Below are 20,840 nucleotides of genomic sequence, written 5' to 3'. Positions count from 1 at the left end.
TATGTTTACTGCAGCACCATTCTACAAGGTGCACGAATTATCCCCAAGTTACGGGAAATCTTCAAAACTTCAAGAATGCGCTATTCTGCACCTTTCCAATGAGGCTAGCGCGGGAGAATAGGCGTAGGCTGAAAGTTGCTTACACGATATCCAAGATGTGACTGTAGATAAGTGCCTACATTTCTGAACGACCAGTAGATTATGGACAGAACCTGAGAATACTCTTTGTGAGGGCTGTTAGTTGTTTTATGCACTGCGAGAGAATAATCTCGATCATGTTTGAAAAGTATGGCTTTATTTCTTCCTGGCAACAACCATATAGTTCATCATCACGAAGCAGCCATGGGGACAAACCCACATCTGTGCCTGTTATTGTCTTTGTTCACGTCGATCGCATAGTCGGATAAATAAACGCACTTATCCTCTTAGGCATCAGCCACGACTCATACCAGATTTATATGGTCCCTTGATGTTGTTTCAATGATGCCTGTGTTTTGTTCGAGCACTAGGATCGTGGTCGAATATACCACGACATCGCCACATAGATTCTATCCTCAGACCTCAAAGTTACTGACCAGGCTGAGGCAATCTGATTTGCCGTTGCGCGCTTACTCTGAACGTAGATTTCCGTCATTCTCGAGAGTTGATCATTTGAGGGACAAATATTGGCGACACAACTAGTCAAGGACTCCAGTGCTAAGACTAGAAATAGTCCGAGGACAAACTGGTGGAGAATCTAGGTGCAGGTTAACTTGCATGAAAGTAGTAATGTAACGAATATTGGGGTTCAACAGGTCTTATGAGAAGTCGAATTGCACAATATGCATTAAAGATTCAATCGGTCGAAATCTGCATTACACCAAGATATGTGCTGGAAACAGTGTGGGCCATTACTTGTGTTTTTCCTGCCAATGGAAGGCAATCTCGGCGTTACAGGCATAACGTAGTGACAATCATTTTCCTAGTGGAAGAGTAATCGGTGCTGGGGTCTCTCTCACATGGCTCATAGCTTGGGTCGCTATTTTATTGATGTTGTGGCTACGTATCTTGTCAAGAGAAATAGAAAACAGTGCTGAATTTTGAGAGAGCGTACGTTTGAACCCAGGATTTTGGTATCTCTTCGAGGGTCATCCTATGGCTTTTCCATTCCTCGACATAGGGTGTGATTGCATAGCTAAGGCTTTCTTAATGAGGTAGTGAACGTTACTCCGCTGGGAATGAGATGCCAAGGCTATGCGGCCGAGATCTTCAGCATTAGCAACACAGCCTGCACAACAAGCAAAGCCAAGACAGTCTTCAGATGGACGTCTTGACGCCGTAAGCGTGTGACACAGGAATTTGATGCTTCAACAGATAGCACGGCCATCGCCCAAAGACATCGCGATCTGCTATACATCGCGCCGCACTACTGTCTTGCGGGGCCAGCACCACCGTGCCATGCACGAGTGTTCCCTTCGCCCAATAAGCCGCGCTGATCAGCCTAGTGACGAAGCAGCAACATCAGATCTTTGTGTCGTGCAACATACGGTGCATGGCAGGCTCAAAAATCCTGTTAGCGCCCGACTTTGCGGCCGCTGGTCTGCCAGGGCTGTGCCGCTCCAGCGCCTTGCCGACTCTGATCCCCCGGGGGGTTTGGGGGCTGAGAGGAAACGTGCTGTGCGAGCCCGCAACATGCGCCAAGCGATTCCTTGGACGAGATCGACGTCATAAGGCTGCCAGCGAGCACTCTCTCTGCGACATTGTGTCATAGTCCTGAATGAGGTCAACTCGCCGCGAACAGTGAGATCTGCCATTTCCAATAGGATATAAAGCAAATTGGGGTTTCGTCGGAAAAGGATGTAGACGAAATAGAGTTTCGTAACTGTCTCCTTTATCGCCGCTTGGCTCTATAGTCCTGCCGCCACTGATCCGCCCCAATACAACCCCGTACGCTTTATAGTAAAACAAAGCTTCGCCCAGGACGAGCCTCTACACATAATCCAATATGAAGTTTACTACAGCCCTTTGTATTGCCTTGATCGCTCTCGCTTCTGCCAGCCCGGTGCCTGAGCCGGAGGATGTCCGCATAGCCCGTCCTAGAGAGCCTGTAGACAACGAGGTGTAAGTCAGGCATCCAAAAGACCAACATCCGCGAGCTTAGCGGGAGCACTTGACTGACTTATAAACGACTCTCTAGAAACCTCCATCAGTGGCACACCCGCAAGGGTGGGGGCTCAAGTGGAGGCTCAAGCGGCGGATCGAGCGGCGGGTCAAGCGGCAGCAGTGGTTCATCTGGTTCATCGGGCTCGTCGAGTTCGTCTGGTTCCAGCGGCTCGTCCGGTTCCAGTGGCTCCTCGGGCGGCTCGAGCAGCTCTGGCGGCAGGGGTGGAGGCAGCACCGGCAGCAACCCTTCCAGGAACGGCGCCAGCGGTCGCCAAGTAGGCCAAGGAGCCGCACTTATTGCGTTGATGGTCGCTGTAGGGGCCACCGTAGCATGATGAAGGATGCTGGCAGGTGATTTAGCATTTTAGGGCATATGTTGCATTGTACTATTATTATGATAATGACTATACGTCGATGGATGAGCTGTCTGGCTGACTATGAGCGCAGATAGCTGCAGTCCCGGGGCCTTCTGTACTATTGCGGTTTGTTTCAATGTTGATACTATTTATTGTCTGTCAGATACTCTGAAAGCCATGTACTGGGGACGAAACGGCAGTTGGAGCTCCGAAATTTGGCGTCTGTAGTGTCAAGTGTCAAGGGACCAGTGTCGGCTCAAAGCCAGTAGCTGACTGACGTAAATACCCCGGCTTCAAACAGTCGGATGGTGGTGCTATATCACACTGAACGATGAGCAAAGAAAAGAAGGCGTATGTGTCAGTGATGCGACTTTTGAGAATAATCTCTTGCGAACAACATTTGAGATTCCTCAGGTCTCGTGTCTCATCAAGTTTTATTATCCGTAGAGGCCTCTATGGTTACATCCATATCCCAGGTCTAGGTACTTTCCACACAACGCCGGTCGACCCCATGAGCTGAGCCATCGTCTAGTGTCCGTGTCCATCATCCTCCGCCCTCTGTTCCGGGTCCAGCTTGATTAGGGTATCAATTCTCATGATGGCAATGGTGGCCTCGACAGCACTCTTCAGTTGCCGGACCTTGCTCATGTGGGGCTCGAGCACGCCGGCCTTGATCTCATCGATGACCTTGCCTCTAGCAAGGTCCAGACCGTAGTTCTTGTATCCCTTCATACGAGCAATGGTCTTCTCGTCCGCCGAGCCATCACCCTCCTGTGTTCTTTGCGACACAGCATGCCTCGATCGCAGTTGCGCTACCAGCTCGCTGGCGTCCTTTGCCGCGTTCACCGCCAGCGTCTTGGGAATGACCAAGAGGGACTGTGCAAACTCGCCAATGGCAAGCTGTTCCCTCGAACCAACCGTACCGGCATACTCCTCGAGGTAGATGTGAAGAGCGGTCTCCACAGCACCGCCACCGGGAACAATCCGCCCACTCTCCAGAGTGCGCTTCACAGCGCATAAGGAGTCGTGTACGGAGCGCTCCATCTCATCCAGAGTAAATTCGTTGGGTCCTCTAAGCACGATGGACGCCGAGGAGTGCGTCTTGGTGCCCTTGACCAAGATGCACTCATCGTCTGAAATGCGCTCCTGCACAACCTCCTCCGCGTGGCCCAGATACGAGGCCTCAAACTTCTCGTCACCGTTCAGGTCGGACAGGGTGCTGAGGAGGGTTCCGCCGGTTGCCCTGGCAATTCGTCTCAGGTCCTCCTTCTTGCAACGTCTGACGGCCATGGCGCCGCGCTCGATGAATAACTTCAGGCACATGTCATCAATGCCCTTGGTGGTCAGGACAACGTTGGCGCCGGCCTTGAGGATCATCTCGACCCTCTCGAGGACCATACCAGACTCACGGGCGCGGATCTGCTCGAGCTGCTGAGGGTCGTCGACGGTAATCTGCACACCCAGCTTCATGCGCTCCTTCTGCAGGTTCATGTCCAGGATGGCAATCTTGGCGTCCTGTATCCGGGTAGGCATGGCCTGGGAGGCGACTGTGCAGTTCAGAGCGTAGCCCTTGACGAGGACCGACTCGAGCGACGACTTGCCGTGGGCCTTGAGGATGTTGACGGCCTTGACGGGGTACTTGACCTCGCTCTTGTTGTTGGAGGTCTTGACGGACTGGATGGCGTCGACCACCATGTTGGCAAAGAAGTCGGAGTCGGAGCCGATGATCTTGCTGGACATGGAGGTCTTGGCGATGCTGAGCAGCGACTCGCGGCCCAGGTTCTCGACCTTGATGCTGATGTTGTCGTTCATGTACTTGATGGCCTCGCGCACGGCCAGGCGGTAGCCGGTGATGATGGTGGTGGGGTGGATCTTGTTCTTCATCAGCTCGTTGCCGCGGCGCAGGAGCTCGGCGGCGATCAGGACGACCGAGGTTGTGCCATCGCCAACCTCTCTGTCCTGCTGGTGGGCCAGGTCGACGAGGATCTTTCCGGCCGGGTGCTCGACATCGAGCAGGCTGAGAATGGTGGCGCCGTCGTTGGTCACGGTGACATCCTGCGAGATGGCATTAGTATCCGGCGTTCGTTTTCAGCTTTCCGGCAGCTCCATAGCCCCTATCCCCGTCCGTCCCCGTGAAGTCTGAGTGCCACTTACACCGATATCGTCGACCATCATCTTGTCGAGACCGCTGGGACCGAAGGAGCTCTTTACGACGTTCGCGATGGCCTGTGTGGCAGAGACTGTAGTTGGTCAGCATTGTGCAGGGCAGGGCAGGGCAGGGCAGAGCCTGGAGCGGCGGTGCGGCAGGGCCAACACACCATTCTGATCTCTGATGTCGGCGCCCGAGATCTTCTGGCCGCCGAGGAACAGAGTCCCGTTGCCGGGCTGCTCGAACATGGAAGCCATGGTGTGAGGACGAGGACGAGGACGAGGACGAGGACGCGGGGATCAAGCAGCAACTGTGCAGGTGCGAGGCGATATGGGACCGGAGCAGAGGCAGATCCAGAAGCGCACAAGACCTTGTCGTGCCGGGTCGGGTCGTGTCGTGTCGTGTCGTCTTGTGTTGGGTGGGTGGTAGGTGCCTAGCTCTGTCTTTGTCTGCGGCCCTCTGGGTTGACTTGAGCTCCGTCTCCCCTATGCAATCCAATCCAATCCAATCGAATCGTATCGCACCGGGCCCTCACAAAAAAGTTGGCGGCGCTGAAGGTTTTTCCCGGGCCGGCAGCTGCCCGCCGCCCGCCACTACCTAATCGTGCCTGGTGACTCCGCTGTGTTAGTGGACCGGGCAGGCCTGGGGCTAGGTAGCTGAAGCCCCCTGACCTACCCAGGTACTTGCTTGGTAGCAGAGTAACGGGGGCTTTATGCAGGTAAAGGGTACTTTGGCGGGGTTCACCTCTTTTTCCTCCCTTTTCTTTCTGCGTCTGCCAGGGGGCCCAGGGGGTCCCAGGGTCTGTCTGTCTGGTCCCTGCGCCTGCTCCCCCGCGCCAGACCGCCGCCTGTACACAGTACATACCCAGGTACTAACGTTAACTTACGTAGCACTCAATTGAGGGGCAGACGCCGATTCCAAAATTCCGAAGGACGCGTTGCTTGAACTTGCGACCCGACTTTTTGGGAACTTGACTCACCACCTGTACCGGCGAAAGACACATCGTGAGCCCACGGCACGTCACACCGAGCACTTTACTCAGAACGGCAGCAGCACAGGTGAGTCTCGTCGCCTGATCACGTCGGCCCTCGTTCGCCCACTATTTCCTATATTCTATGAACAATGGCTAACACCCGTGGCCCCGTCGCAGACCCCGCTATCGTGCACAAGCCCTCCGATATCACAGCCCGGCCCTGTGAAGAAAGACAAGACGCAGAACAGCGATAGCACCACTGTCAAGCTTGAACGTCCAAGCCGCCCCAGGCCAGACGAACCGCACTGCAATCAACCCCCTCCCCATTGTGGAAATCGCCGACCAGACCGAGAGCGCAATGGCCGAGACCATCGAGAAGGCCAAGGACACCGTGGCCGCCGTCACTGAGCAGGTCAAAAATGTCGTCGTAGGATCCGGCGAGCAGGCCAAGGAGGCGGCAGACGAGGCCAAGGGCCCCTCCAAGAGCGCTCAGAAGAAGGCCGAGAAGGAGGCCAAGAAGGCTGCCGAGAAGGCCGCCAAAGCCGCCAAACTGGCTGCCGCTCCTGCTGCCGGTGGCAAGAAGCAGGACGACACCATTGGCCTGACCGTCACCAAGGCCGACAACTTCCCTCAGTGGTACCAGGAGGTCGTGCTCAAGTCCGAGATGATCGAGTACTACACCGAGATCTCGGGCTTCTTCGTCATGCGCCCTGCCACCATGTACATCTGGAACGTGATCCGCAAGTGGTTCACCGAGAGGATCGAGGCCATGGGTGTTGACGAGACCAACTTCCCCATGTTCCTGTCGTCCAAGTCACTCGAGAAGGAGAAGGACCACGTCGAGGGCTTCGCCCCCGAGCTGGCCTGGGTCACCAAGGCGTGAGTTACTTACATGGTTCCCGACTTGTTGCTCTGCAGAAACTTGACTGACACTCGTGCTCGAAAAAAAGCGGCGACAAGGATCTGGAGGTCCCCGTTGCTGTCCGCCCTACATCCGAGGCCGTCATGTACCCCTACTACTCCAAGTGGATCCGGAGTCACCGTGACCTCCCCCTCAGACTCAACCAGTGGAACTCGGTCGTCCGATGGGAGGCCAAACAGACCACTCCCTTTCTCCGTGCCAGAGAGTTCCTGTGGCAGGAGGGCCACACTGCCCATCTGACTGAGAAGCTTGCCGGTGAGGAGGTCCTCGAGATTCTGGAGCTCTACGCTGGAGTCTACGAGCAGCTGCTGGCCGTCCCCGTCGTCCGCGGTACCAAGACCGAGAATGAGAAGTTCGCCGGTGGTTACTACACTACCACCGTCGAGGGTTACATTCCTTCCAACGGCCGTGGTATTCAAGGTGCCACATCTCACTGCTTGGGACAGAACTTTAGCAAGATGTTCGACATCACTGTTGAGGACCCCGCAGAGAAGGGCAAGCACATCAATGTCTGGCAAAACTCGTGGGGCCTCTCGACCCGTGTCATCGGTGTCATGGTCATGATCCACGGTGACGACAAGGGTCTGGTTCTCCCTCCCAGAATCGCCAAGAACCAGGTTGTCGTTATCCCCGTCGGCATCACCAAGAGCACTACTCCAGAGGCCAAGGCTGCTCACGAGGAGCAGCTCCAGAGCATCAAGGCCACACTGAAGAAGGCCGGCGTGCGTGCTGTGGATGACTTGAGAGAAGGTTACACCCCCGGTTGGAAGTTCAGCGACTGGGAGCTCAAGGGTGTTCCCTTGAGAATTGAGTTCGGCCCCAAGGATGCTGCCAACGGGGTTGTCAGCTTTGCCCGCCGAGACACCGGCGAGAAGGGCACCATCCCTATCGCTGACCTGGCCACCAAGGTTCCTGAGCTCCTCGAGACCATCCAGAGTGATCTGTACAAGAAGGCCGAGAAGTCGTTCGACGAGCACAGAATCGTCATCGACGATTGGGAAAAGGTCGTCCCCGCCCTAGACGCCAAGAACGTTGTCCAGATCCCCTTCTGCCTCGAGCCCAAGTGCGAGGACAAGATCAAGGAACTCACCACTGCCAAGCATGACCAGGAGCCTGATGCCTCGGTTCCTCAAGCTGCATCTATGGGCATGAAGAGCTTGTGCATTCCCTTCAAGCAGCCCAAGGAGGTCGCGGAGGGCCAGAAGTGTCTCAACCCTGAATGTCAGGCACTGGCTAAGAAGTATGTCATGTTCGGCCGCAGCTACTAAGCCCGCGCCTGGGATTGGACTCTTTTCTTTTCCTTTCACCGGTAAATCACGAGGGTATGAAGCACGAAATAACGGCTCGGTTCACTTGGAGGGGGGAAGGGTGTTTGTAGGCATGGCGGTGCGAGATATCCATTATGGTTGTGAAGAGAAGACGATAGATCTATTTAGATCGACAAACATGTAGACGTTGAGTTGGTCTGCAAACCCATGTCTGGTGAACCCATGATGCCATTCCGCAAATATATGTGATGCCCAACAGGCTTTGTCACTCAAACATGCACTTCTTGCGTATCGCTTTGCATCATTGATAGCTTGTCTCTCGGCTGAACGAAGGCTATTCAAATGTGAACACGGATAGAACAAAGTCGTTACAGTCCTCATCAGGTCGATTTACTCCCAGGAGCAAAACGTGTAGACGAATGTATTAAATAACAAACTACGTGCTCCCTGTGCATTCCCAACCATGCAAACATGCTGCCCTCATGCCATAACGAAGGAGGAAACAAAACAACCGCTACCGGGTCCAACTCCGCAGTGACAAACCAGCTCTGAGAATTACGACAAATCGAATATTACAAACTGAACAACCGGGGTATCAATGACTTGCGCTGCTGGATTCCTTCTAAAAAAAAATTGCCTCAATGCCTTCGGCCATCTCCCTCATGCTGCGGAAAGTCAATACCACCACCGTCCAACCTGGGCGCACCACCTGCGCCGACCTGATTCATGGCTTCCTAAACCCTAGCATCTCCAACCTGGTTCGCTGGCGCGGGCCGTGCATTTGCGTTGATGACCCGCTGAACCCTCATTCCGTCGCCGATCCTGGCGGCGCCTGGAAACATGTCCAGTCTGACCAGATCAGGAAGCGCCGGAGGCCGAGCCTGAAGCCCCAATGCGTTCTGGGCAAACTCGCCTCTGAACCTATTAAATTGCTCGAGGCCGCCCCCGAACATGGCTCGATGTCCCCTCTGTCGTTGGTTATCCAGAACGTCTTGCATGGACTGTGGCCGTCCCAGGAAACTGAGGTCTGCACCTAGCCTCAAGGGCATGAACACGTTGTCATTACGAAGGCCTTCACGGACTGAACGGGACTGGGGTGGCGAATCGGGGTCTACCACTATGGCATTAGCTGCAGTACGACCCGAATTCGGTATGCGCCCAGCATTTCGGATGGGACCAGGTACGCCTATATTTGCTGGTGCTTGCACCTGCAAGAATGGCAGCTGGATCATGGGCTGTTCCTCTCTCCGAAGGATTTGTTCCTGTCTCGCCCGGTTTCTTGTTTGTTCTGTGACCAGGTCCAGCAGCTCTTGAGCACGTGTTTCGTGGGCCTGGCGCATCGCGTCCACGTTTCTTTGGACGGCCTCCTGCTGTAATCGTTGTTGCTCTGCAACGTGGTTCTGGTGGTGCTGCTGAGCTGCCCTGATTTTATCAAGAATAGTCTTGTGCCTAGCCTCTTGCTGCTCTTGCAGTCTTTCTCGATGCTCTCGAGCTCGCTGCACCTGAGCTTCAATTTGCTGGAGTTGCCGAGCATTGAGTTGTCTTGCTCTGCCATCATCGGCGATCTCCGGGGCTGGGCCTGGTCATGAATTAGCCTTTGACTCATGTGAATAGACTCAAAACTGTCTAGGCCCTCTAGGATCAGATGGGTGGAGGAGAGCTGAGCGCCAGCAGCGCTTTCATAGTCTGTGGAGCACTGGCAGTGATAGCTAGAGGGCATCGATACATGGTAACATACCAGGATTGAGAGCTTGGAAGAAGGCTGGAGGGGCGAAGTGGACCCTAGCCCGCTGCCGCTCGCCTTGTTCTTTCCGCTTTCTTTCGTCTTCTTCGACTCTGGCGGACATCTTTAATTTAAGCGCTTCATTATCCTACAGAAGTTTGTGATTAGCGCATATCTCAACTCAGAATAACCTGTCTCTGATTGTCCAATAGACTTCATAGCTAATACAAACATTGCCCAAAGGGAATCTCTTCTAAGCAATGCTACATGCGATCCTAAGCGCAGTCGAAACTACAGCCCAGGATTGAGGACTACGCCAATCTGGGTGGTAACGGAACAATTGGGGTTGGTATCTATTTTTCATGAGGAGAAACGAGCTGGGACTGCTCAAAGGCACATCTGTGTAGCTGTTAAGGAAATTGAGGGATTACCATTTCGGGGTTTTCCCTTGCGACTCGATCTCGAGTTGCATTTTCTGCACGTTGCGCCTCTTCTTGGTGGTGTGCTTCTGTAGAGTCGAAAAGAGGACACTGGCCTTGCTTGCCGCCTCGGTTCTGGTCGTTAAAGTGGCTATAGTCCTTAACAGTTTGACGGCATACGTAGCATTGGATGGTTGAACACTTCGTGCAGAATATCTTGTTGCAACCATCAGATTTGATGTACGGGTTGGCGCCTGCTCGATGATCAGCTTGAATTCCCCGAGTTACCTATGTCCACGCCCTCGGGTCGCCATCCAATATGGCGATCATACTTACACTTGTTGCACTTTCTGATCACTGCCTCACTCATAGCTTCTTCTATGGTATGCCTTGCGGAGTGTTCTTCTTCGGCTGCCGCCTCGGCGCAAGTCTTGGGGATATGAGTCTGCTTACGGCATAATCGGCAGCTCACTATCTCGCATTCTCGATTGGTACATCGAAATTCCTTGTTCTCATGGACTGGAGGGTACTCAATAGCCATGGGGCAGAAAGGACAAGTCTCAAGATCCTCGATGCCGGCCTTCTCGAGCATTGCTTGTGCTTCAATCCGGTCCAAAGCAATTTGCAGCTTCTTGTCGAGAAACAACTTTCTCTGAGCAACGGAGAATCCTGCACTACATCCGTCCATGGACATGCATTTGAGCTCGTACTTGGAGTATCCGATGGTGTTCTCCGCATGTTGACGCATGCAGCCACGACAGAACCAGTGCCCTTCCGCGTTTTCACAGCACACCATCCGATTCAGTGGACATTCCTCGAAACAACACCCACACTCTGCAGTCTGGCCAGTTTGCCGGGCTCGCTCGAGATTGGAGACTTCCGCTGCTTTTACTGCCGCTTCTGCATCCTTGCGGGCTCGGACTTGCCTGGCCGCTAGGAACTCATCCAAGGCCGCCGTTTGCTCATCCGTCAGGTCTTCACGGTTCACTTTTCCGATGTTGGCAGCCGTGTACTGCTCCAAAGGCTTCGTGCGTGTTTTTTTATTGCTCCAGGGGATGCGTCCCTCGTCTCCCTTGCGAAGTGCATCATCGATAGCAGCATAGGCCCGGAAGAGCGATGACCCATTTTGTGACAATAGTTTGCTTCTGAGCGTCATCTTGGGAATCAAAGGGAAGTCTTGACTGAGCAAGAGTGCAGCCATATCCTTGTACTTTGCGGAACTCATCGTGCGTAGATGTTGGTGGTCGTTGAGCTTTGCTTGAATCTCAGTGTTTGGGTCCACTGACTTCTTCTCTTTATCTTCGTCATCGACATCTTCACCTCGTTTCCTTTTTCGACTTTTCTGGCGTCTTGGATATAGAATGTCACGTTCCTGCTGGTCGAGTATTGTAGCAATGATGGCATCAGCGTTGAAAGCGTGTTGTTGAGCCAGCTCGTCCAGATACTTGGGACAGATGTCCTCAAATATCAAGAGCACACCCTCTTTGCACGAAACTTGGTCCAAGTCCGAAACGGCATTACGCTCATCCAAGTCTGCCATTGTGGACGGTTCTCGATGTGTGGCGGAGTTTGACGCAAGGTACCAGACTGGGTAGGACGAGAGAGCAACTGATGTTGCCTACGTGGTGTCCAATGCCCCGGGCAACAACACAAGAAGCGAAGAGCCTGCCTCTTGGAAGACCCAAATTCTCTGAACTATTTTGTCACGTTATCCCTGCTGCGTTCTCATCAGTATCTGTAGAGAAAGGATCCGATAAATCAGTGAGGTTGAGAGGATTGCAACGCCTTAGCGGGTGAACGAGAAGTAAGATGCGTCAAATTCACATCGTCGTCAGGGGATCCATCAAATAGTCAGCGAGAGTGAGAGAGGCGTTCGAGCGCAACAGCAGACAAACGCCTTCTGCAACCACAGCTGTATTCGCAGTGTTCCGCTGAGGCTCACAACGTTCTGTGCCAATCAGACGAGTTTGCCGAGTGTCACAAGATCGCTCACCACACCTGCCACCGATTGAGGCAAGGAGAGGTTTCGCCGTTCAAGATCTTCCTCGTAGTCGCTTGCGGTTAAAAACTGCATAGAATCCGTCTGGGAGGATGATAACGTTCGGCTGTGCACGCTTCTCAGTAGGATGTCCCCCAATGCCCGAATGTCATCCATTTAAATAATAAGCAAGCAGATTGCTTACATTCACAGAGCGAGGCTCCTAAAGAGTCTGCCTGGGGATGTGGAAAACAGGAAGGAGGGAGGTGATACAAACCCTTCCCAAGAGAGAGTGCAGGACTTGTGGCACACTGCAATCCTCGGGCAGGTATGAGACCACAGAAACCGATGAAATCAGGACTTACGCGACGGTCAACAATGCTTCAGGCGAACAGAAGACGCCTAAGGTCTTGCGGCGGGATCCGAGACCAGATGGCGGCCCTGGATCGGACGGAAAATGAGCACGGGCAGGTCGTCGGCGGACGGCACGCCCACTCGGAGGACAAGGTCTGGTTTCGGGCGAAAGATTTTCAGGCTGAAGGCTTGGTTGCCCCATGCGCGACTGGGCCGGTGCAAAGGGGATAAGAAATAAATCGCTGGCGAGTAGCACAGGAACGGTAACAGGTCAGATGCGATGGTTTGTTCAGTGAAGCAGCAGCAGCATTGCACGAGAAGGGACCGGCGGCCGCGGAGGCGGGGACAAAGAACCAAGCAACGGCAATCCAGGTGGAATAAGCATTGAGACTGAGACTAATAAATCATAAACCACGCCGGAAGCCGGTCCAGCGCTCGTGTTTGTGCGGCGACAGGCCCGAGAGCCATGCGATGCTCGGGGAAAGCAACTGTATCGTGAAAAGCGAGCCGCTTGAGAGGAGACAGGATCATGTCACTGTGGTGCGTTCGTTCAATTCGCCGCGAGAAGCGGCCCCATCGTGCCTTTTTCCCCCATCCAACGTGACATCCAGCCTGCGCTCGGGATTGGCCCGGCTCTGTCTACTCTGTGTCACCATGCCCAAGAACAGCATTGAAGGGCCAAAAACAGTAAATGTCCCTTGCAAACAGGACGTGCCAATCGTACCAGGTGCAGCACAAACGTCATCCTTCCTCAATTCCTTGTGTGTTTTCACCATTTGCATTTCAGCGATTCTATGGAAGCAAGCCGTAAGCGTTTGGATCCTTGCTGCGACCCGCAGATCCTTGGAGCTAAAATTAGGAAGTGTCTCTTCCCATCAGCCTGGCCCCCTGGAGGGGAGGGCGAGACTGGCCAGGCCCCGTCTGTTGGTTGGCGGCCCGAGACCATTTACACTTTTCGGCTGGAGGGCCGCTGTTGTTGATTGGCCTACCTTTGGCACCCATTTTCAGCATCGCTTCAATCAGATGTCACCCTGAGGCTGCGAGCCATATGCCACCCTCTATCTGATTCCTTACCAAAACTCAATTGCACCTGCGGCAATTTGAAGAATCTGTTCCAACCAAGTAGTACCCGTTCAAGACTTGCAACATAGATGTTCTAGGGCTCGGATATGCTGAACACAATGTGTGACACTGACAGTGGACCTTGGTTTAGGGTCCAGGATAGGTGGTTAACTTAGTTAACCCAGGTACCTAACGTGCAGGCTGGCACCTGACTCGTAAATCGCACCAAGGGAGCCAGCAGCAAGCCAAGTGCGGCAGATATCGAACGAGTATGAATTCGTGACACCACGTTTACGACAAGCTTTTGGGCATTGGTCAGAAGCGATACCAAGAGGCTGAGATTCTTAGAATTTCTGTCGACTTGTTCCTTCCCCGGTTCCAGGCTTCAATAAGTGCCGGTAGGCAGGTAAAAGTAAAAGGAAATTGGCGAGACACCGAACCCACAAGTCCTGCGACTTCAGTGGGCAGGATACAGCTCCTCTAAACCCACCACGTATGCCGATCCTCCCATCTGATATCCAAAGGGCCTCTCCGTGATACAACACCGTTTTGCAGTTCATTCAATCTAGATCAGCACCAACAGTACTTCTCATTCGCAACCCACTCAACCTGACCTCCGTCAGATTCGGCATACCACATCATGCTCGGGATGCTATCGGTCTGTCTCTCGTGCCGCTCATAGGCCAAACCGCTCTTCTCCACCAAAGTGTTTGCCAGACTGGTAGTGTTCCAAAGTTCAATCTTCCCAATCTGCCACCGATCTGCCTCAGACTGGGCCTTCTTCAACACAGCCGTAAAGGACGCTGTGAGTTCATCAATTGGGACTGTGTCATCCTCGACGACTAGTCGTAGAATGTACAGCGTATTCTTCGCAACATTTGTAGCATCGCCGTTGTAGTTCCGTGTCCATAGCGCCCAGACTCGCCGACCTTCTGGGCCCGCAACAGCGCCCTTGACTTGGGACTCTCCTTTGCCACTATTCTTGAATACAATGTTGGCGATAAAGTCGTCTCGGTAGAGATGCCAACGGAAAATATCAGAATTGGGAGTAAAGGCAAACCTTGGCTTGCTGTCCTTGGCATGCTCTGCCAAGTGCTTCCGTAATAGCTCCTCGTCTAACTTGCAGAACGATTCCAAGTTGCTGTAAGTAATCTCCGTGACGTTTCGAGAGTTCATATCACTGTCGGTACCTGCCGATGCTGCGAAGCAGATGTGCTCACTTGGAAATGGTGCCCAGCCCAACTTCGCGTAGAAAGACTTGCCGATGTCACTCCATAAAGCGCTGGCGGCTATTTCAGCAGCCTGGCCCTCTATTTTCTCAGTTTCCAGCTTCAGCAATGAGCCCAGGTCGCGCAACATGCGACTAGCATAGCGTCGTCCTCTGAATTGGGGGTTGGTGTACACGCTGCCGATTCCGTAGGCTACGACCTCTTTCACCTCGCCGCTCTTTGGATCTGTGATAAGAGCTTTCTTCCTCAAAGATTCGCAGCTCGCAAGCACGGGTCGAGCATCGGGCAGACCTGATGCCTCAGTCAAGATCCAGTACTTCAGACCTCCCTTCTCAGCGAGCGGGATGGTGGCTAGATAGGGTTCTCTTTCGAGGTACTCCTCCAAGTTCAGGGCACCACCCCATTCCGCATGGTTCATGGTCCATGTTTGACGCTTCTCAGCCTCGGTTGGAGTTGTGAGGATCAGCTTGGGCGAGGTTGCATCAGGAAGCTCTGTGAGTGACCCCATTTTTACGATGCGTGATTTGGTTAATTCGTGGGCCGGTTGCACCAAGTGGGCGAAGGAAGCTTAGGAGTGAGCTTAGTCTGCTGTGTGATTTCCAGAGTCTGCTTTCTAGGAATGTGCTGTTGCTGACGAAGAATGACAATCTCCAGCCCCTCGCGGAATGATGAGGCGGCTGACAGGTAGGACAATGGCGAGTGTACGAGGAAAGCAAGGGAAAGTGTGGGCCTGGGCATCTCTTTAGTCTTTAAAGGGAGCAAGTGCACTATCGGCCGAGATATGGCTGATTATCTCTGCACCAGCGGGCTGTACACAGTAGATTATACTAGTAAGCCGCAAAATGCAGACAGGGGCCCCTAGCCAGATAATGTCGTACAGGCTAACTGCCGCAACAAGACTTGCAGGCTCCAAGATCCACGCTCCGTTCCCATCGCCGGTCCTGGTCAGGTCTTAAATACTCCGATACTCCGATTCTCCGACTCGCCTACGCCGCTACCCCGGATTGATTCTCCACGTCCAACAAGCCATCGCGACAGTCAGATCTGCACGCAAAGACAGGTCTATTTACAAAGACCTGCAGCGCAACGAAATATACTTTGCCTGGACTTCGAAGCCGCATCCCACAGCTGACCTTATTGTCCTCCGGAAACCAATCACGGAACCCAGAGCGAGTTGATTTGGTCATCCGTGACAAAGAGAAACGGCAGGACCCGGAGCTTGGATGCAAGCGGGGCCGATGGAAACCGAAAGTTCGGCGGAAGGTCCCCTAACGGGGTCAGGAGACACGCCGTCTAGCGGCTTTCAACACTGTGGTGTAGCGATCTGACGCCGGCCTCCTCTGACCAAAGTTCTCTATTGGCTTACTCGAGGGTGCTAAACCTGGAAAGCACCGTCATGTGCCCGGAGCGAATATGCAACCCAGCCCGGAGGCGTTACTTGTAATCCATGCTTTGAAACCGTCGCGTAAGGAGAAGGTAATGTCTACACGACTCTGGCGCCACGATACCAACCCGGCTAAACATTCAGAACTGCAGCTATGGTGGAGGAGCTGTGTGATTGTGGAGGTCTGCTTCATTGTGACTGATGACGAGGTAGTGACAGCTAGGCCCGAAACTCACGTCGGCGCTCATCGTGAATAGAAAATCGTTCTAAGTAAATCAGAGTTAATTACAGGACAATGTAGCATCGAATTCAACGCTTCGCTAAAGCACCTCGTCCCTGGACCATCATAGGCAATCGTCATTCATCATCATCATCTTCATCATATTCATGTATACGATATGACTCCCATTGGTCGCCTCTAAGATTTCATTTGTAAAGCACGACGGCTTCACCTGTCATTCTGCCTCTCATACGAGCATGGCCATTCGTGTCGGAATCCAGTCTGGATCGACAGGACTCGGAAATATTGAAGACCTTGACTGGAGCAAAGTATGAGGGTGGCCAGCCATTTTCAGTGATATGGCATGACACAGAAGGGTTACAGGGTGTACTCGACTCTGTTTTGGGATGAACTTGATGGGGGGTTTCTTGCGGAATCTTAGTTTCCACCACTTCATATCGGTTGTCTTGACTTGGTACCGAGTAGATCGAAATACCTCTGGGCTCAGGTTTTGAACCCGAGCGTCTCCTCGCCCTCGCCATGCTCACGGTCTCTACCCGTCAAATTGAATTTTCATACAAAGCAATATTGATGTTTGAAATAACACAGGGTAGTGCGACTAATTGTTATCTGATGAGAGTTGGCTGTTTGTTCAATGGACAAATAGACGCCTTCTGGATGGGCCGCTCATTAGTCCATACGGGGTCAGTTTGCTTCTATAATACGACCATATTGTATTAACGAATTTGAAACTACAGGACCACGGACGATAGTCATGCTTCCACGTTACCTCATTTTACGTGACATTTACTATGTACAATAGACCACCACCCGTTTTATCGTAGGTGTGGCCAAATGCGACAGCCATATGTGCCGGCTATGCCATCATCGACTTGTTGAATATATGTGAACCTGAAAGTCGTCACATGACCCGAATTCAGGGCTTCAGGTCTCCTCCGTTTGAAAGAGGTGGACGTAAAATAAGGCTGAATCGTCCTCTGATTATCCGCTTCTGGACCTTAGAGCATGATTGCGGTGCAAGTCAACAAGTGAACACAGAGTAAATGGCCACAGAGTCAACTTGGCATAGACGAGCTGCGGTTAGGCAAGGGTGAATTATAGCGTTCGGTATTCGTGAGAGAGCTCGGGCGCAGGGGAAGTTGGCAGCATAGCAGCGCTCGTGAGTCAAAGGGGGAGGCTTGATACTCTGGGCCTTCTGCCAGCTGAGAGCAGCTGTGGAAAGCCGTTGGGCAACTGCAGCCCAGCTCAACATAGCACGATCGATAAGATAAAGCTGCCTGGAGCTACTGTACCCCACGCCTCCGAGAGGCAACCATGGGGATGACGCTCCGATCTTGGACAACGTAGCACAGCATCCTGCAGGTTTCATCTACAAATATAACGGAGGCCTCGCCCAGCATATCTTCCCGACTGCTTACGTTTCCCTTTTCACTTGACTCTTCAAATGAGAGACCTGTATTCTGCTCATTGCGAACTGACGAGATGACGACGAACCCTCTCCACCCCGCGGCCATCCTGCAAGGGATGGCTGATGCCCTGCCCACCCATCCCCATGGTGACACTACATCGGACCTAAGCAGCTCCCACGAGGCCCTAGCCCTCTTCGCCCACGCATGCATGGCATCTCTCGGCTTTCGGTTGCTTGGATTTGATGAAGAAAAGACGATCGAAGCCAAGTGCCGAGAGCTTGCGCCCCGCCTTCCCGAGAACTGGAATGCGTCATTCAACACCTGCGCCTTCGTATACGCACACCAACAGTCGGCACTGAAGTTTGTCATCAAGATTGACAGGATTGGCGGCAAGGCCGAGATCCGCGGTATCGCTCTCGAAGACGACCGTATTGCGCGGGCTGAAGTGACTACCAAGGACTACGTCTCAAATGGATCGTTGCCTGTTCGAATCACTCTAACGGATGACTCGGTGGAGGATCGGTCGGACCTGGCTCAAAAGCTACAGGCGGTTTTCATCAGCGAGGGTCGGATCACCGATCTCGCTAGCCTCATCAAGGTCAATATCATCCAGAAACTGCTGCCCTCGCTGCAGAAGGAGGGGTATGAGGAGTCCCCAGACGAGCGTGCCGCTCGGGAGGACGCCGAGGAATCAGGACGACGTGGACCCAGACAACCAGTCATGCCGGACCCTATGCCTCAGCCGGCCAATCCGTACCCGTTCAACGACCCACTCAACCCTCCGCCGAGCAGACCCGTACCGGCTGGCGACTTCCCGCCGCCCGGTTTCGAGGACCCTTACGACATCTACCGACCTCCTGGTCGCACTGGACTTGCACCAGGCAGATCGCCTTTCGGAAATATCGGGGCTGATGACCTGAACCCTCCAGGCTTGGGGCCTCACGATCCCCTGAGACCCTCACTTGGTGGTGGTGGTCTTCCGCGTCCTGGAGGCTCAAGGGGCATGCACCCTGCATTCGACGATCCTCTATTTGGAGGACAGGGCGGCGAACCTGGTTTCGACCCACAAGTACCACCTGGTGCCCGTTTCGATCCTCTTGGGCCTGGTGGCAATCCTAGATTTGGCGGACGTGGTCCTGGCGGAGGAAACAACCCGTTCGGTGGCAGTGGTGGATTTGGAGGCTTTGGCGGTGGGGACATCATCTAAGGCGTTTGGTTGACGATGTCCAAACCATCTTGATTAACTGCCGCTCATTAATGGCGTCCATGACGCTTTTGTATGAAATATTATGAGGATCATGGGAAATGAGATACCAAAAGTAGCTATGAGCAGCTCAGCTGCACATGCCAATGATTGAATGAAGTGTATTATATTCTGCAGCATTGAATTCGAGCTTTAGTCCACTGTAAAAACAAAACATATCTATAACGGCGGATTCGCACCGAAGGCCTAAGCCAAAAGCTGGATTAGTATAGTCATGTGCATAATTACATTTGTTGGCAGTCTATTCCAATCGAAACCGACTATTTCTGATTCGTACATCACTAACAGCTAAGTTGCGTTGTCAAGATCAACTGTCATGACGATGCGCTAGAAACTGCAGGTTCATACTTCGCTTTTCCCTCCTCAACCCAGCATTCAAAGAAAAGGGGGCCAGCTTCGACCGATCTCAGCGGCGTTGTCTTTGCACCACCAACATCCTCCCCTGCCTCTGGCCTCTGCGAGGATTGCGTCTGCAGATTTCGTTCTGTCGGGATCCAATGCTGCGGATACTGCCCAAATGGTCAGCTTTCTCATCTTATATTACATATCCGCTGGACGCGGTACTCACTCCGATAGGCGGCTCGCCATCCTCCCTCAACTCGACGGCGATGGTGAAACTGCAGCCCCCTGGCAGGGGACCCATCTTCTCTCCGGCAAACGCCATCCTTCTTACCGCGCCACGAAACGCCTCGTCGACATTCGTCCAATTGATGCCGCCCTCCCGGTTCCCGTCGCGTGCCTCCGGCGCCCCGAGCCCGTCGTCCTCCTCATCTCTTCGGTTGCCCCTCGGCTCCTTGACGCCCGTGAAGGCCGGGAACGCTGCCACGTCGATCATCCAGCGCTCCAGCACGGCGGCGTCGGGCCCGTGGACCACGATGGCGATGCGTTGCACCGAGCCTTGGACCAGCTGGGCCTTGATGGCGTCGACGGCGTCGCGGATCCAGGAACAGACCTTGGGGTGGCGAGACTGGTGGACAGGCAGGTTGTACACGCGGGTGGTGAGGAAGGTGGTGGCCGGGTACAGGTTGCGGTAGAAGAGAACATTGTGAATTGCCACGGTCAGGAAGTGCGTGAAGGAGACGAGGAGATGAGAGGCTTGAGCGAGGGTGACGCTCATGGGTTGCGACTGGGCCGAGTATGGCATCTTATTTAGGTGCTTGCGATTGTGTCCAATGTGCAATGTGTTTCATAGGCAGCAAATGCAGGCAATCGGACGTGATCACAAGAGGAAGCATTACACAAGCCAGGCGTAGGAAGGTTGCCAGCAACTCAGCGGATATACACTTGCGAGTTCGATGGCGCAGACGGCATGATGCTTTGGCAATGCTGTGGCACTTTACCTCGCCAGCTGCACTACAGTAGCCTCATGGAAGCACAAGGCAGAAGAGCACCGGGGCCCATCGCAATCAGCCTCATGGACGGGATCACAAGTTAGCCTAAGCGGGCATTGACTGCATGCGTGAACGCAGGCCGTCGCGTGGCGGGGTAGCGGGGCGCGAGAAAACGCGTTTCCGGGGGACGCGAGCTCACATGAGATGATGGCCCCGCTAGTTGGGTAAGGTCCCCCCTCATAGCGAGGATAGGCCTTGTATCGGGGCAATTTCTGCCGGTAGTTGCACCAAAAAGTCGGGAGGCCCAAACGCGTCCCGCTTCCTCGACTGCTCTTGGCACCGAGACCCTTCATGCACAGCACTGACTGGGCCTCGAGATTTCCCTCCCGAACTGTTTGCCTGAATCACGAATCCGGCCTGACATCCTCATAAGGAGGCGGCACATACCAACACGTCTCCAGGCTCCCCGCGCACACGCACCCTACGCTCGGCCCCTCACCCAGAGCACCCGCTTGTTTCACCGCAGCTCTAGGCGGGATAAGTACATAATCGCGGCGCTCCACAGCAACCGAACGACGATCAGCGGTCGAGGTCGAAATCTGACCCCGAGGTCGACGGATTCCATCCTGGGTAGAC

General features: G+C 53.7%; 7 protein-coding genes across 7 annotated transcripts; 3 read left to right on the top strand and 4 right to left on the bottom strand.

The window, feature by feature from the left end:
- Positions 1-1,984: 1,984 nt before the first annotated feature.
- On the top strand, positions 1,985-2,477 carry JN550_000922 (uncharacterized protein; the record flags this gene model as incomplete). The annotated part of the gene is made up of 2 exons (XM_049321270.1): positions 1,985-2,100; positions 2,177-2,477. 2 exons carry the CDS (start codon positions 1,985-1,987, stop codon positions 2,475-2,477), a joined length of 417 nt encoding a protein of 138 aa, XP_049176828.1.
- Positions 2,478-3,026: 549 nt separating this feature from the next.
- Positions 3,027-4,904, bottom strand: JN550_000921 (uncharacterized protein; the record flags this gene model as incomplete). Its single annotated transcript, XM_049321259.1, has 3 exons — positions 3,027-4,553; positions 4,653-4,738; positions 4,817-4,904. 3 exons carry the CDS (start codon positions 4,902-4,904, stop codon positions 3,027-3,029), a joined length of 1,701 nt encoding a protein of 566 aa, XP_049176827.1.
- A 1,074-nt stretch (positions 4,905-5,978) lies between these two features.
- Positions 5,979-7,810, top strand: JN550_000920 (uncharacterized protein; the record flags this gene model as incomplete). The annotated part of the gene is made up of 2 exons (XM_049321248.1): positions 5,979-6,499; positions 6,571-7,810. 2 exons carry the CDS (start codon positions 5,979-5,981, stop codon positions 7,808-7,810), a joined length of 1,761 nt encoding a protein of 586 aa, XP_049176826.1.
- A 734-nt stretch (positions 7,811-8,544) lies between these two features.
- JN550_000919 (uncharacterized protein) lies at positions 8,545-11,492 on the bottom strand (the record flags this gene model as incomplete). Its single annotated transcript, XM_049321237.1, has 4 exons — positions 8,545-9,389; positions 9,549-9,681; positions 9,965-10,206; positions 10,289-11,492. The coding sequence occupies 4 exons, from the start codon at positions 11,490-11,492 to the stop codon at positions 8,545-8,547; spliced, it is 2,424 nt and encodes an 807-aa protein (XP_049176825.1).
- Positions 11,493-13,916: 2,424 nt separating this feature from the next.
- Positions 13,917-15,083, bottom strand: JN550_000918 (uncharacterized protein; the record flags this gene model as incomplete). Its single annotated transcript, XM_049321227.1, has 1 exon — positions 13,917-15,083. One exon carries the CDS (start codon positions 15,081-15,083, stop codon positions 13,917-13,919), a length of 1,167 nt encoding a protein of 388 aa, XP_049176824.1.
- Positions 15,084-17,682: 2,599 nt separating this feature from the next.
- Positions 17,683-18,816, top strand: JN550_000917 (uncharacterized protein; the record flags this gene model as incomplete). The annotated part of the gene is made up of 1 exon (XM_049321216.1): positions 17,683-18,816. One exon carries the CDS (start codon positions 17,683-17,685, stop codon positions 18,814-18,816), a length of 1,134 nt encoding a protein of 377 aa, XP_049176823.1.
- Positions 18,817-19,187: 371 nt separating this feature from the next.
- Positions 19,188-20,017, bottom strand: JN550_000916 (uncharacterized protein; the record flags this gene model as incomplete). Its single annotated transcript, XM_049321205.1, has 2 exons — positions 19,188-19,382; positions 19,442-20,017. The coding sequence occupies 2 exons, from the start codon at positions 20,015-20,017 to the stop codon at positions 19,188-19,190; spliced, it is 771 nt and encodes a 256-aa protein (XP_049176822.1).
- Positions 20,018-20,840: the final 823 nt, after the last annotated feature.

Source organism: Neoarthrinium moseri, assembly GCF_022829205.1.
Source record: "Neoarthrinium moseri strain CBS 164.80 chromosome Unknown scaffold2_Wmoseri_CBS_16480, whole genome shotgun sequence".
NCBI lineage: Eukaryota > Fungi > Ascomycota > Sordariomycetes > Amphisphaeriales > Apiosporaceae > Neoarthrinium > Neoarthrinium moseri.
This window is presented reverse-complemented; position numbering and strand designations above follow the sequence as displayed.